This window comes from Oncorhynchus kisutch, linkage group LG4 (genome assembly GCF_002021735.2).
Source record: "Oncorhynchus kisutch isolate 150728-3 linkage group LG4, Okis_V2, whole genome shotgun sequence".
NCBI classification, from domain to species: Eukaryota; Metazoa; Chordata; class Actinopteri; order Salmoniformes; family Salmonidae; genus Oncorhynchus; species Oncorhynchus kisutch.
In genome coordinates this window covers 16,750,628-16,765,292 of record NC_034177.2, presented here as the reverse complement: position 1 = coordinate 16,765,292, position 14,665 = coordinate 16,750,628, and the positions used below count along the sequence as shown (strand labels likewise).

General features: G+C 40.7%; 2 protein-coding genes across 2 annotated transcripts; one reads left to right on the top strand and one right to left on the bottom strand.

The window, feature by feature from the left end:
* Positions 1-368: 368 nt before the first annotated feature.
* Positions 369-3,828, bottom strand: smim7 (small integral membrane protein 7). Its single transcript, XM_020480334.1, has 5 exons — positions 3,610-3,828; positions 3,194-3,235; positions 2,307-2,362; positions 1,310-1,400; positions 369-940 (listed from the first exon to the last, which is right to left on the bottom strand). Exons 1-5 carry the CDS (start codon positions 3,633-3,635, stop codon positions 925-927), a joined length of 231 nt encoding a protein of 76 aa, XP_020335923.1. The 5' UTR covers positions 3,636-3,828; the 3' UTR covers positions 369-924.
* Positions 3,829-4,786: 958 nt separating this feature from the next.
* On the top strand, positions 4,787-12,701 carry LOC109889128 (trimeric intracellular cation channel type A-like). Its single transcript, XM_020480333.2, has 6 exons — positions 4,787-5,158; positions 7,825-7,981; positions 8,207-8,391; positions 8,560-8,647; positions 9,062-9,179; positions 11,851-12,701. The coding sequence occupies exons 1-6, from the start codon at positions 5,035-5,037 to the stop codon at positions 12,061-12,063; spliced, it is 885 nt and encodes a 294-aa protein (XP_020335922.1). The 5' UTR covers positions 4,787-5,034; the 3' UTR covers positions 12,064-12,701.
* The last annotated feature ends 1,964 nt before the right edge of the window (positions 12,702-14,665 follow it).

Sequence of the window (14,665 nt, the reverse complement as noted above, 5' to 3'; positions counted from 1 at the left end):
GTTACAGATCATATGGAAATCAGTCAATTGAAATAAATGCATTCCACATGACTGGGCAGGGGCGTAGCCATGGGAGGGCATCTAGTCTTAGACTAAACATTATGTAGTCTCAATTCAATACATTTAGCATGAACAGTAGAGCCCAAAAAAATACATTCTGATAAATGTCAAAACTGTAGCCTATATAGGCCTATGCTCATTCATTTAATTGAATGAAGATTTAATACACACATGTTTTACATGCTTACAGGTGAGTGAGTGTGTTAAATACACGATTAAGTACAGCAACCAACTAAGGTCGAGAATCACTGAAACACTACTCAAATACCGGAATAGAAAAGGAAAAAAGGTATGCTGAAAACACCAGGTGCATTTCAGAGTAAAGGTTTATTATACAGAACTAGGTTATAGATGTGACAAAAGTACACAATGATGAATTGAAGTCTGACTGCTGGTAACATCAGAAGGCCTATGTAAGAAACACATCAAACATGTCTAAAATGGTTGGGGATTTACATATTTTCTCATTGTATTCACAAGTTTTAGAAGAAAATGAGGACTATAAATAACAGGTCAGCAACCCAAATAAGATAGTAAAAGCCTGAAAGGAACAGAAAATTATGAAGAGAACAGCCAAGAGTCCAATGTTTCGTATATTCACAGTTGAATAAACATGGAGGTCCAAATATAACATGTACAAATGTGTTTTAACTAACTTATACATGTAGTAGTAAGTGTTATTGTGCGGAATAATCTGCTTACTGAAAATTACAGGCAAGACATTGAGATATATAAATACAAACTAAATGCACAGAATGGTCACAGGATCTGACACAAGAGCAAACCATCAAAGTATCAACTCGAAAAAGATGTAATATTTGTTAAATTTTTCAGCAGGGGTCCCCAATCCAACAACGAAGTTGATCATGATCCAAACAATCTGTAAGTGTAATAGATATGGGCAATAAATACATTATAGTCAATAAGGAGTATACCTTTTGAGGCACAGAAGCACCTCAGTGTGAACATTACTATTATAAACTGAGTGGTTTGAGCCCTGAATGCTGATTGGCTGAAAGCTGTGGTATATCAGACCATATACCACAGGTATGACAAAACATTATTTTTACTCTTGTAATTACGTTGGTAACCAGTTTATAATAGCAATAAGGCACCTCAGGGGTTTGTGGCATATGGCCAATTGTGCGTAAGAAGAACACTTAGCCGTGGTATATTGGCCATACACACCACACCCCCTCGGGCCTTATTGCTTAAGTAGATTAGCCTCTACAAGATGGCAGATACTTACAGAATCATGCAAAACATCATGAAGATGTTCCATAAGGCAATGAAGATCCGGAAGTAACGTAGACTCAGGAGGAACTCCCTGATGTTGTCACCTAAAACAAATACGCCATGACATAATTTCAGCCCTTCATTGTGTTTTATTGGTCCATCTAGCCTGTTTATAGATACTATCGTCAATAGGCGATAAAGGTAGTTAGCATCTTAGTATCTTCTGGCTGGGGGAGTTTTGTTAAGAGTCCCGACGCTTGCTCTAAACGTTAAACACACATCGCTTGCAGTACGGTTTTGGAAAGGAACTTAACTTTCATATCAGCAAGAAATCATTTTCCCCAAAAAGGTAAATTATCACACACACCTTTAAAAGGGTTAGAGTTCCCACATGGCCATATTCCCATTTTACATCGCTTGTTTAAGGAAAACAGACGGAAGAGAGTCGACTACCTGTGCTAATTAGCTATCTGCGTCGCCGAACACCTGTGTGTAAACAGAAGACTGACACCACAAACATGTTGTCACTGAAAAATACTGTTGGATGCAACTGTTAAAACAGTGTACAGTAAGTATATTTTGCGTTTGTGAATTAATTTGATGCGATATGAAAGTAGAGCGTTTTATGTTTCTAGAACCGTACAGCAATTGAGAATCAATTCACATTTAGATGGAGTATGTGGATCTTTTGGTTGCCAGAGACAATTCGCCTCAAAGAGAACATGTCAACTCATAGAACTATAAGGATTAAGGTTAGGCTCCTTTAGTCCAATATTGGGCTACTGTCCATCATGCAATGCAGCGTACCAATCATGCTTCAGTCTGACTCAAAGGCAGAGGGGAAGGTATACAAACAATGCAGAAACAGCCATAGCTGCCTGCAGCCTAATGTTATTGAAAAATAGATTCTCTCTCAATGCAGACCACTCAAGTGTCCCCACTTTTTCATGGATAGTTACCCTGTGAAGTTCTCACGGGTGAGGTTTTTAATACACTCATGTATTACACACCTGTAGTTGGTCCACGAGGTTCATCTCCAAATCCTCCATGCGTCTCCTTTCTCTTTCTGTAATAGAGGACAGTGTTGTTTGTCTTGTATTGATGAGCTAGTAAAAATACATGGTTGAGCAATATTGGTTACCAGTGTATCAGTTGTTATAATACTTTGAATTTCACCAGGTTCATATATTAATATAGCATGTTGATTTGTTATTACGCATTCCTGCATCCTGGGGAATTAGGAGAGCGCATACTTATGTTTTGCCCTGTGTACTCGTGCTCAAATAACTGATGCACTAGGAGAGGTAGGTATGCTTTTTCTGTCATCTTCAGAAAAAAAGTTAGATTAAGCACAAAGTCAGTGTTTTGTTCATGAATAATGATGTATAGTTTACTCATAAGTGGATGGTATTGTCAAGATGTATTTAACATGTGGTTACTAGCTAGCTAAGGTATTGTATGTGTGAACGATGGCAAGGTCCTCGATTAATCCCAGTCCTTTGTATTGTCCGTCTGTTGTACAGAGAGGCGACGATTGGCAGAACGTATTTGTGCTCTACAAATGTTTTGTCTTCTTTTGGATGCAGTTGTGGTTTTATGTAAAATGTACATTGTGTTGATACATTACAAGGAGAGGCTGTACTCACTTTTCTATTTTAAAATAATTTTGATGCACTAGGAGAGCGAGAGAGGCGACGATTGGCAGGACCTATTTATGCTCTACAAATGTTTTGGATTTTATTTTGGATGCAGGATAGAGAACTCTGATACAATAAAACAAACTGATCTCTGACGTCAACGTCTTTAGTCTCAATCAATCACACACAGCGCAGAGCTACAGTACCGGTTACACGTGCACAACGTCTTCAGGGTAAGACTCAAATTGTATCATACTCACAGTTTGAAGTTTAACACAGCACCAGCATTCATGAGTAAGGTCCTAAAAAGGAGGACACAGACAACTAGAAATGATCACTTCTAATGAAGCACATGCCATGGCACAGAACTCCAACTTTGTCACGAAGCAAGTCTAAACTGGGCTACTGTAGCTAGCTAACGTTAGTGAGTTGGCAAAGAAAATAACTAACTAGGCTTGCTCAGCCACACAGGCGTAGCTGGTAGAAGTTAGCTTTCTTTTACGCCTGCTAAGCGTTAGCTTGCTAAGAACAACAATCAAACTACACACTGGCTGGTTGAAACAAAATACCACTATTGCTTAATATCACATTACCTATTTTTTTTTAAATAGCATTCATCTTTTCATTAAGTCGTTGATTTGTTTCAATAACACAATTTTAAAAAGGAGAACATTACCCGAATATCAAGAGATCCCCGATCATTTTGTCCACATCAGAGGCGCTATAACTTCCGTAAACGTCATCAAAATAGTGTCAAAAGGCTGAAGGGAAATCCTGGGTTATGTTCAGTAGAGAAAACGTTTTGAAGAGAAAGCCACATTAGAAATATGATCAATCACGTTGGGCAGGGGTGTCAAACTCCTTCCACAGAGGGCCTAGGTTTTTCTTCTTCTTTCATTTAAGACCTAGACCAGGTGAGGGGAGTTCTTTACTAATTAGAGGCCTTAATTCATCAATCAAGTACAAGGGAGGAGCGAATACCCGCAGACACTCGGCCCTTCGTAGAATGAGTTTGACACATGTGACGTAGAGGGGAATGAATGGAAACAATCAAGCACCACCCTCATCCAATAAATTTGAGGAGTCTTCGAGGAATTAAATTAGGTTTTAGGTTTTCAGTTAAATAGACCCTACGTTTCTCATCATTAGGCCAGTTAAAAGACAGAGGTTCCATGAATATAATACATTTATTATATTCCATTTTAGCGTATGTATTGCAAAAAAAGAAATGGGAGATAATATCTAGATGCTTTTTATAGTGGAGATCAAGTTTATACATTTCCAGGGTTGACGAGACAGTGGATTGCGCAGTGAGATGAAACAGAGTGAATCAACATTTTGACGTCATAGATTTAGCCAGCGGTAACTTGTGAAATAGACACCGGCTGGAATGCGGTTTTTAACCAATCAGCATTCAGAATTAGACCCACCCGTTGTATAATTTAGCCTGTGTATTGCAAATGGCTTTATTGTTGGCCACCAGATCCAGTCAGTGGAATTGTATTTCTAAAGAAAGACACATATTAATCTGTCATAGTTTCTATAAGCATATCCATACGATTCAGTACCGATTTTTCACATCAGGGTCCAATGCCAATTAAATTAGGCTACCCACGATTTAGGCCTATATAAAAACGTGTAATAGTAAAATAAACCGCATAGTGTCGTGCGCATCGACTGTCCTTTCACTTGTCTCTCTCTTTGTCTTTGTGTTATTTGCAGAGCACTACAGTACATCGTCAATATCTTTCTTAGGCCAGCTGACCTTCAAAGATTTGATTCAATAATTTATAGCGATGCATATCTGATTTAAAAAATCGGGATTCGAAAAGAAAAGCCTATCTGTCATTTTTCAACAGCAGCGACGAGTTTGGGAAGTCCTTTAAATGGAGTTGACAAATAAAACCTGTTGGCTTAGAAAAAACGCCCGGCTGAGAACGAATTATAAGGCTGTGCAGATGAGGTATATTAATAGGTTGGCTTGAGTGTCAGTTTTTACTCGTGAAGACGAGGGGCTTAGTGGCGGGTCGCGGGACAACTGACATTCTCGTTACGCAGTGATCATATAAAATACATGCGGTAGGGTTATACATTTTAAATCATGGACGTGTTGGGAGTCCTCAATTTGGGCGATGTTGCCCAAACTTTCTCAAAAATTGGAATGTTTCCAGTTTTTGATCTTGCTTATTACATCGTGTCCATACTCTACCTCAAGTATGAACCAGGTACGTTTTTTTTATCCCTATAAATGCACGTTCAAAAATTCAACAATGATTGTGAGGTTGAGAGTAGCTTATAATTATGTAGGCTATAGAATATAACACAGGTCAACGTTGAAATAGATGGCTATATTGACTAGGTTATAACCAATATGAGTTGTCAACCTCTGGAAAGTATAACACCTATAAATACATGCACCTATACAAGCAATACTTTGGCAACTGTGGCCAATACTTTGGCAACTTTGGCCATACTATGGAAGCCATAATACACTTTTGCTAAATTAATTAACCCATTATTTGTCTCATAGATAACATTTGCAGCAGCAGCTTGGCATATACCTTGAGGGAAGAATAAAGAAACCACAACAGGAGTTAGATTAACCCAGTTTTCTTTAATACCTCACATTTCCCAATATTTAACCCTGTATTGTATGAAATCTGATAGACTCGTTGCATACCAAAGCTTTGGCCCCTATGCAATAAATAGAATGTCCTTAAATAGAATTTCAGTGGGCTACACACTACATAAATTATCCTCTGCTTTAGAGCAGGCTTGTTCATAGACCTTTTGTAATGGTGCATGTTTGACATTGTTTGACAGTCAGAAGTGAAACCCACAATACTCAATAATATTTTCAGTCGAGCCTCTTAGAAACAAAGAATATGGGCAAAAGCACTTATGTTGTCCTCGAAAGGAATATGTTTAATGAAATCCCAGCACTAATCCACCCTTCTGGATATCCCTTGTTCACACACAGAATGGTAAACTGAATGAGGAATTGCACATGTTAGTTGATAAATGACTTTGAAATATTTTATTATTTACTTATTGATACCGTTTTGTCTTAAATCAATTATAGTGGCCTATAAAAACTTGTGTAAAAATACTCTGATTCCCTACTTTGACTCTTTGGACAAACATTAGCCAAATTATGGGTTAGTTAATCTCCAGTAATGGTCTGAAAAAAAAACGAATGAGTTCCTAGATCTAGACCTATGTAAACCAATCTCTGAGAGACATGTTGGAAGTGGTTCCCTGGTTCTCACTATATGGTGAAACCCATGAATGAGTTTGGGGGCTGGGGATGTTAAGGGTCAAAGTTAATGTCAAGCCTACCAGTTGCTTTGCGAGGCAGGAAAATAAATAGAGCAATGTGTATTTTTAGGCCACATTTCTAGGGATCAGTTTTCTGTCAAACAGCAGGCTAATCGCTCCTCCACCCAGAATCACATTTGTTCTTTTAGATCTTCACAGTTCTGACTCACATATCCTGATTTCCTCCACAATGTTGCAACAATCCATAAATGTTTAATTTCATCTTTGGCCTTTTTAAGTTACTTTTTGGTTTGTTTGATTGTAGTGCAAGACTTGATTCATCTTTCCTCATGACCAGTAACACTCATGAGTAAAGTTAATGAATAAGTAAGTAATGGATTAGTTAAAGGATCAGAGACCTTCTCTGCAACTTTGTCCTTGAGTAACTCAATCAATGTTGGGAGTTGGGAGACATGTGATATGGGGATGAGAGCTAAGGAATAACCAACCAAAAGATAATAGTACACACACCGTAACACTTTATAATATCTTTGATTTACATTGACATTTTTGTCATTTAGCAGACGCCGTTATCCAGAGCGACTTACAGTTAGTGCATTCATCTTAAGATAGCTAGGTGGGACAACCATATATCTCTGTCATAGTTAGTACATTTTCCCTCAATTAAGTAGCTATCAGCGAGTGTCCTGTGTAGCTCAGTTGGTAGAGCATTGTGCTTACAGTGCCAGGGTTGTGGGTTTAATTCCCACAGGGGACCAGTACAAAAAAAGTAGGAAAATGTATGTACTCACTACTGTAAATGACAAAAAAAAGAAAAACATGCTGTGGGATTATTTAAGATACTCTTTGAAGAGGTATGTTTTCAGAAGATGGGCAGGAACTCTGCTGTCCTAGCTTCAGGGGGAAGCTGGTTCCACCATTGGTGTGCCAGGACAGAGAATAGCTTTAACTGGGCTCAGCAGTGGGCCTTTCATCCAAGCTGAGATATCTGCCAGGCACGCAGAGATGCGTGTCGCCACCTGGGTGTGAGAAGAAAATAATTGAATGTCATCCGCATAGCAATGATAGGAGTGGCCATGTGAGGCTATGACTTGGTGTATAGAGGAGAGGGCCTACAACTGAGCCCTGGGGGACACTAGTATTGAGAGTTTGTGGTGCAGACACTGATCCTCCTCACGTCACCTGGTAGGAGCGGCCTGCCAGGTAGGCTGCAATCCAAGAGTGTGGAGAGCCTGAGACGCCCAGCCTAGAGAGGGTGGAGAGGAGGATCTGATGCTTCATAGTGTCGAAAGCATCGGATAGATCTAGAAGGAGGTGAACAGAGGAGAGAGTGTCAGCTTTGGCGGTGCGGATAAGCCATAAAACAGTCATGAATAAGCATTAAGGAACAATTGATAAACTATGAATAAATGTGTGCTTCTTTACTAACATTTAGAAACATTTGTAAGCATTATCAGCATTACAAATCATGAGTATTTATTACATTTCAAATAATTTATGAATCGTTTATAAACATTTATAGTGATGTATAATGGATTATTTATGAAAGTTACTATGAGTGTTCCCGATGTATAATCTGGAAGAAAATATCTAAATTGTTATTCTTCTGCAGGGTCAGTGGAGGTGGCTCGCAAGAGCCCTGTGGCCTCTTGGCTTTGTGCCATGCTCTATTGCTTTGCGAGCTACATCTTAGCAGACGTTTTGCTCGGAGGTTGTCCCCTGGACTATTTTCAATACAACAGCCACATCCTCCTAGCCTCCATTATTTGGTAAGATCTTTAAATTGTTAATGTTCTAATCTTCATCATTGGTTTAGTTTTTGCTTGAGAAACTGCAAAAACGATGACTGTATATGCCTAGGATTGTTGAAATAGGTCTAATTCAATTTGATAGAAAATATTTTGAAATTATTTTTTAAATGTTATTGTTAAGTAACCAAACCACCACCTCAACATTAAAGATGTACTTTCTTGTTCACTCAAATGTAACAACAGGTACCTCATATTTTTTTGCCCACTGAACCTGTTCTACAAATGTGTGGCTTTCCTGCCTGTAAAGCTTGTGCTGGTAGCCTTAAAGGAGGTTGTCCGTGCTCGTAAAATTGCAGCCGGCGTGCACCATGCCCATCATGCCTACCATAACGGCTTCCTCATCATGGTCATCATCGGCTACGTCAAAGGTTGGTGTCTCACTGCACTTCCCCCCATTGCTACAGCTGCGACCTGTAGGCCTTTCCTTGTGTGTGTTCATTTTGCAGAGGGAGGAAGGCAAAACTAAGATAAGACCAATGAAGCGAGATACAGACCTTTGTCCTAATTATTTGTACCTTCTATTTATATCCTCTCAGGGTCAGGAGTAGCTCTCATTTCCAATTTTGAGCAACTGCTTCGTGGTGTGTGGAGCCCCGACACCAATGAAATCCTCAACATGTCATTGTGAGTTGGTTTCCCTTACAGCTCTGTGGTTTATGTCAGCCGCCGATATGTGTTGCCGCCTCCTCTCATGAGAGATTTATTTTAGATGTCTGGTTGTTAGTAACCTAAGCTGTTTCAGGGCGGCTCAGGTTATTCCAGCTCTAGTTTTTTAAGAACTTTTTTTTCTATTACAGCAAATAATCTGATATTGATATTTCCATCTATTACTCCTGAAGGTATCAGGTATTTCAACAACTTGATTTGAAGGCATTCAAATGCATTGACTGACTCTCTAGGTATCTATAAAATATCAAACACTTGTAATTTGGGCTGAACTATCCCTCTTAAAGCTGACCAATGGATAATAATGGATAGTTTTTTTAATCAAGAGAAGTTGTGACTTTGCTTTATTTTCATAAAATGTTCCCTCTCCAGCCCTACTAAAGCCAGTCTGTATGGAGCCATTCTGTTTACACTTCAGGAGGCACACTTACTTCCCGTGTCCAAGAGCACCCTCATCTGTCTTTTCACTCTGTTCATGGCTACTACCAAGGTAGGTCCTGAAGTCCATACTAGTGAGTGAACACCATACTTTTACTCAGGGATTGGGGCAAATATGCTTAAATTGTGCAAATGAAATAACAATAATGTTTCTGGAAAATAATTGTCATTTTCCAGTTCATGGATTCATTAGCTGCCAAGAAAAGGAAACACCAACATAAAGTGTCTTAATAGGTCTTTGGGCCACCAAGCCAGAACAGTTTCACTGTACCTTTGCATAGATGGGTTAACTGACGACGTCACGAAAATTATGTGCGTGCTTCCATGGGGCAGAAGTCAGCGCGTTGTGTTGTTGTGATTCTGGATAGCCAGACTGATAGCAACAATGACAATAAACTATTATGTGGGGAATCATAAGTGGCTCGTTTCAACTCCTTTGATCTTGTTCTTGATTTTTGTATAGAATTTTTATTTAACCTTTATTTAACTAGGCAAGTCAGTTAAGAACAAATTCTTATTTACAGTGGCGGCCTACCCCAGCCAAACCCAGACGACGCCGGGCCAATGGGGTGCCGCCCTATTGGATGCCCAATAACGGCCAGTTGTGATACAGGCCCTTGATACCATGTCTTATTTTGAGGTGTTTTGACAGAGCTAACCAACCAACCAACAACTGTAACAATGTATTTAAGAGACAACAAGTATTCATTGTGGAAACGGAGTTATGTTTTCAATAAACATTGGAGGCTAAATATATATTTTACTTAACTAGGCAAGTCAGTTTAGAACAAGTTCTTACTTACAATGACGGCCTACCCCGGACGACGCTGGGCCAATTGTGCGCCGCCCTATGGGGCAGATAGTGCACGAGCGGGAACCCCCTCCGGTCTCCCTGCGCACCGCCCCTCCCAGCTCCATGGGTATCGGAGCCCCTCGGAGCCCCTCTCCGGTGCGGGAGGATGGAACCACCAGACCACGATCTGAATGTCTGCGAGTAGCCAGCAGGTTGTCCAGACGGATGGACAGGTCCAACAGCTGGTCAAACGAGAGGGCGGTGTCTCTGCAAGCCAGCTCCCGACGGACGTCCTCACGTAGACTGCAGCGGTGATGATCGATCAGGGCCCTGTTGTTCCATCCCGTGCCGGCAGCCAGGGTCCTAAACTCCAGGGTGAAATCCTGGGCGCTCCTCGTTGGGCGCCTGGGCGCTCCTCCTGCCTCAGAGGGTAGAGGCACTCACCCGCTGCTCTACCCTCAGGTGGGTGGTCGAAGACTGCCCGGAAATGGAGGGTGAACTCCTCAAACTGGTCCAACGCCGCATCTCCCTCTCTCCACACGGCGTTGGCCCACTCCAGAGCTTTCCCGGTGAGGCACGAGACGAGGGCGGACACCCTCTCACGGTCCGATGGAGCTGGGTGGACCGTGGCCAGATAGAGGTTTAATTGAAGGAAGAACCCCTGGTAGTTGGCAGCACTCCCTTCGTACTCCTGTGGCAAGAAGAGACAGATTCCACTGGGTTCAGGCGGGAAAGGGGCGCTCAGGGGAGACCCCGGTTGTGCTGGTGGAGGCGCTGGAAGAACTCCCTGTCTCCCCAGCGGTCCATTGTCTGGACAACGCTGTCCATGGCGGCACCAAGATGGTAAAGTATTACTGCATGCTCCTGGACGCGCTCTTCCACCTCCATGGCCGGGGTACATTCTCCTGCTGACTCCATAGAAGGGTAACAGAGACCAGTTGGTTGTTGTAATTGGTGCGTGTTGGTGGCAGGGAAGTCAGGCGCAGGAGAATGAACTTGGTATAAACGGAGTCGTTTAATAAAAGTTAACAAAACTCCAAAAACCAAAATATATAAAATAATCAAAGTGGGTAGAAAACCCGTTGCGCACCAACACATAACTTGCACAAACATACAATCAAACAATCACCAACAAGGACATGAGGGGAAACAGAGGGTTAAATACACAACATGTAATTGATGGGATTGGAACCAGGTGTGATGGAAGACAAGACAAAACCAATGGAAAATGAAAAATGGATCAGTGATGGCTAGAAGATCAGTGCCCTCGACCGCCGAACACCGCTCGAACAAGGAGAGGGGCCGACTTCAGGGGAAGTCGTGACATTTGTACCAGAGACCAGTTGGTTGTAACAGAGACCAGTTGGTTGTACCAGAGACCAGTTGGTTGTACCAGAGACCAGTTGTTTGTACCAGAGACCAGTTGGTTGTACCAGAGACCAGTTGGTTGTACCAGAGACCAGTTGGTTGTAACAGAGACCAGTTGGTTGTACCAAAGACCAGTTGGTTGCACATTTTAGAGTGGTCTATTATTGTCCCTAGCACAAGGTGCACCTGTGTAATGATCATGCTGTTTAATCACCTTCTTGATATGCTACACCTGTCAGTATTATCTTGGCAAATGAGAACAAACAAACAAATAAACAAATTTGTGCACAAACTTTGAGAGAAATAAGCTTTTTGTGCATATGGAGAATTTCTGGTATCTTTTATTTCAGCTCATGAAACATGAGACCAACACTTTACATGTTGCGTTTATATTTTTGTTCAGTATACTTACCTCTGAAATCCTATTATTTACTATTAGTATTAGTATTAGCAAATAAACACAATTGATAATGATCATAAACTATGGTTATTTGGTTGTCTCAACTAGAAATTACGCAAACTAAGCAAATATTTTCACACTGATGATTTGTAATTTTCTTAGGTGATCTTGACCGCCCGCCACTCTCACGGCTCTCCCTTCATCCTCATCGAGTCTTGGGTGTGCCACTTGCTCTTTGGCTCCCCTCTTGGAGGTGGTGAGGAGGAGCACCATGCCACCCTTGCCCCAGCCCCTGTCGCCCCCGTCTCACCAGTCAAAACCAAGGAGGAGCTCGGTGAAGGCACCCGCAAAAGGAAGTCCAAGAAAGCCGAGTAGAACACAAACTACTACACCAGTGAAGGGGGGAAAAAGGTCCCCCATCAATTAACTGCATCTGATTTCCTCTCATAGTCCAGCCTTCTATTTAGACATGATGGAGTCTCCCATTCCTTGCTGTGGAAAGGGGCAGTTTGATGTTTACCAAATGAACAAATGAGTAAATCTATTGAAGCAAATGGTGCTTTCTATGACATATTACACAGTATGGGGATTCTGTAAATAGCTCACCGAAGTCAAGTCAAACACTTAAATCTTCCTTCCAGCCAGTACATACAGTATAAACATATTTATTTCCGTATTTATTTTTCATCTGTGAATATCTCTAACTGTGTGCAACAGCAAGAGGTGAACAGTGAACTGCAAGTTACTTGATTGTTTTAGGATGGCCTTTGTTACAAGTACTTCTTGCCGTAAGCTATCAATGGGTTTTTGGTTTAAACCCTGTCAGACCTATTTCAGTAATGTAAAGAAATTGGATCAAAAGCACAATCTGACCCTAGATCAGACAACAGAATGTATCAGACAATACAACAGAATATGAAGTAAGTAATATAATGTGAAGAATACATGGCTGCTTTTTACAAAGTAAACAAGTGAAATGCATGTCCTTTATAAATAAAGGCAAGTGAAAATTCTTACGTGGTGACACTTTGATTTATTTGTTTAGTAAATTACATTGTTATATGTTGTTAACGGTTACCATATAAACAGAAAGTATGAGGTGGAAAGCTATGCATTCATACAGAATTGTGCAACATAGTAAGGAAGTATTTGATAAAATGTTGTTTTTATATTGAAACGTAAAATAAATCAATAAGGGCAAATTGCCACTGTACCCATATACAACACATTAAATAAAACAAGTGACCACACAAAAAACACGACAGAAATTCAGGTATTTAAGGAGAAAGTTGCATGTCTCTATATACTTTCCATTAAGAAATGTAACTTATTCAAAAGTGAGCAGTGTCATTACAAAAGTATCTTCAAAGGTTGTCATACTGAACTCAAAATGGTGTTGAAACCTTAAGCTATGTCTGTGTTTGTTTGCACTTGTCTCACTTCCTGTCCTTTGTAGTACGGCTAATGAACCATCACTGATAAACTTTACAGAAGGTCACAACCCCTGACCCCTGACACTTACATACCCCACAACAGCAGAAGAGATCACTGACCAAGAACAAGCATTCCCTTTATTTTCCCTCTTCATACAAATTCTAGCTTATTTTGTATGCACCTCAGTCCCATCTCACATACAGAAAACAATGCTCTTTTTCAAGTGAAACCAAAAGTCAGCACAGAGAGCTGAGGACACCTTGAAAGATTCATTGTACTCTCAGTTTCGTCAGCCTGGCTAAAAGTTTAAATGCACAACTAGAGAAAGGTATTAACGTATTTCCAGAGTTGGACTTGGATCATCAAAGGAGACTTCTAAGGGAACAAGTCATGCATCACCTTGTTTCCTGACAAACTTTGAGTCCATGTCCAAAAATCCCAAAGAAACATCAACATCTTTGGAAAGAGATGCCTTGAAGCCAACCCCATGCCTTCCCTTTTTCTTTACCCTCTGACTGAAAACTGTTTGTAGAGAGAGGCAAAGACACAGTCAAATGTAGTGTAGTTTTGTTTCCCTTCTGAGATCACTATTGAAGCATTCAAGCTAGTAGTGAAGACAGAAATCAGGGCTTCTTGATGTGTTTTTCCAGCGAGGGACCAGGAGGAAGCTTCTCTATTGTAGAGGGTTTAGGAGGGAGCTAGGATAAATGTACTGGATGTGATGAAAGCCAGTCAAGGTGCATGCATCAGAAAGCCTCAGGGGTGCCTGCACTGGAATGCAACCAACATCTGTTGGTTCCATCACTGGCAAACAAAACATATAACACAAATCCATGCTTCCCATGCAATCAGTTGTAAATCATGGTTCAAGCAAATACTGGAGTTGATCTGGGTTGATCCCCATTTTATTTTGACAAAAGTTGTGATGTCCAAGAGGTGTACCCAATAGACAACCTGATCAGAAAAAATACTAATCATTCAAATTCATTGTAACTTAATAGAGGATTGAAGACTTAAGACATGGTTAGTTTCAGTTTGTGCTGCTTATTGGTTTCTCTCTTAATGCTTTATTTGATGAGCTGATAACTTAGCTGCTAAACTGACTAGGCTTACTAGCAGGCAAAACGTGTTGTGATGACATCATTATGATGGTCAGGTTGTATATTGGTCATGGTTAGATTGTATACTGGTTGTATTAACAAAGACCATTTGGTTGTAACAGAGACCAGTTGGTTTTAACAGAGATCAGTTAGTTTTAACAGAGACCAGTTGGTTGTAACAGAGTGTTACGCCCTGACCATAGAAAGCTGTTTATTCTCTATGTTGGTAGGGGCGTGATAGTGACTAGGGTGGGTCATCTAGGTGTTTTTGTATTTGTATGATGGCCTGATATGGTTCCCAATCAGAGACAGCTGTTTATCGTTGTCTCTGATTGGGGATCATATTTAGGTAGCCATTTCCCCATTGGTATTCGTGGGATCTTGTCTACATTTAATCAAAGTTGAGAGGACTCTGTCCGAAAGCACCATGATTTTGGGCCAGT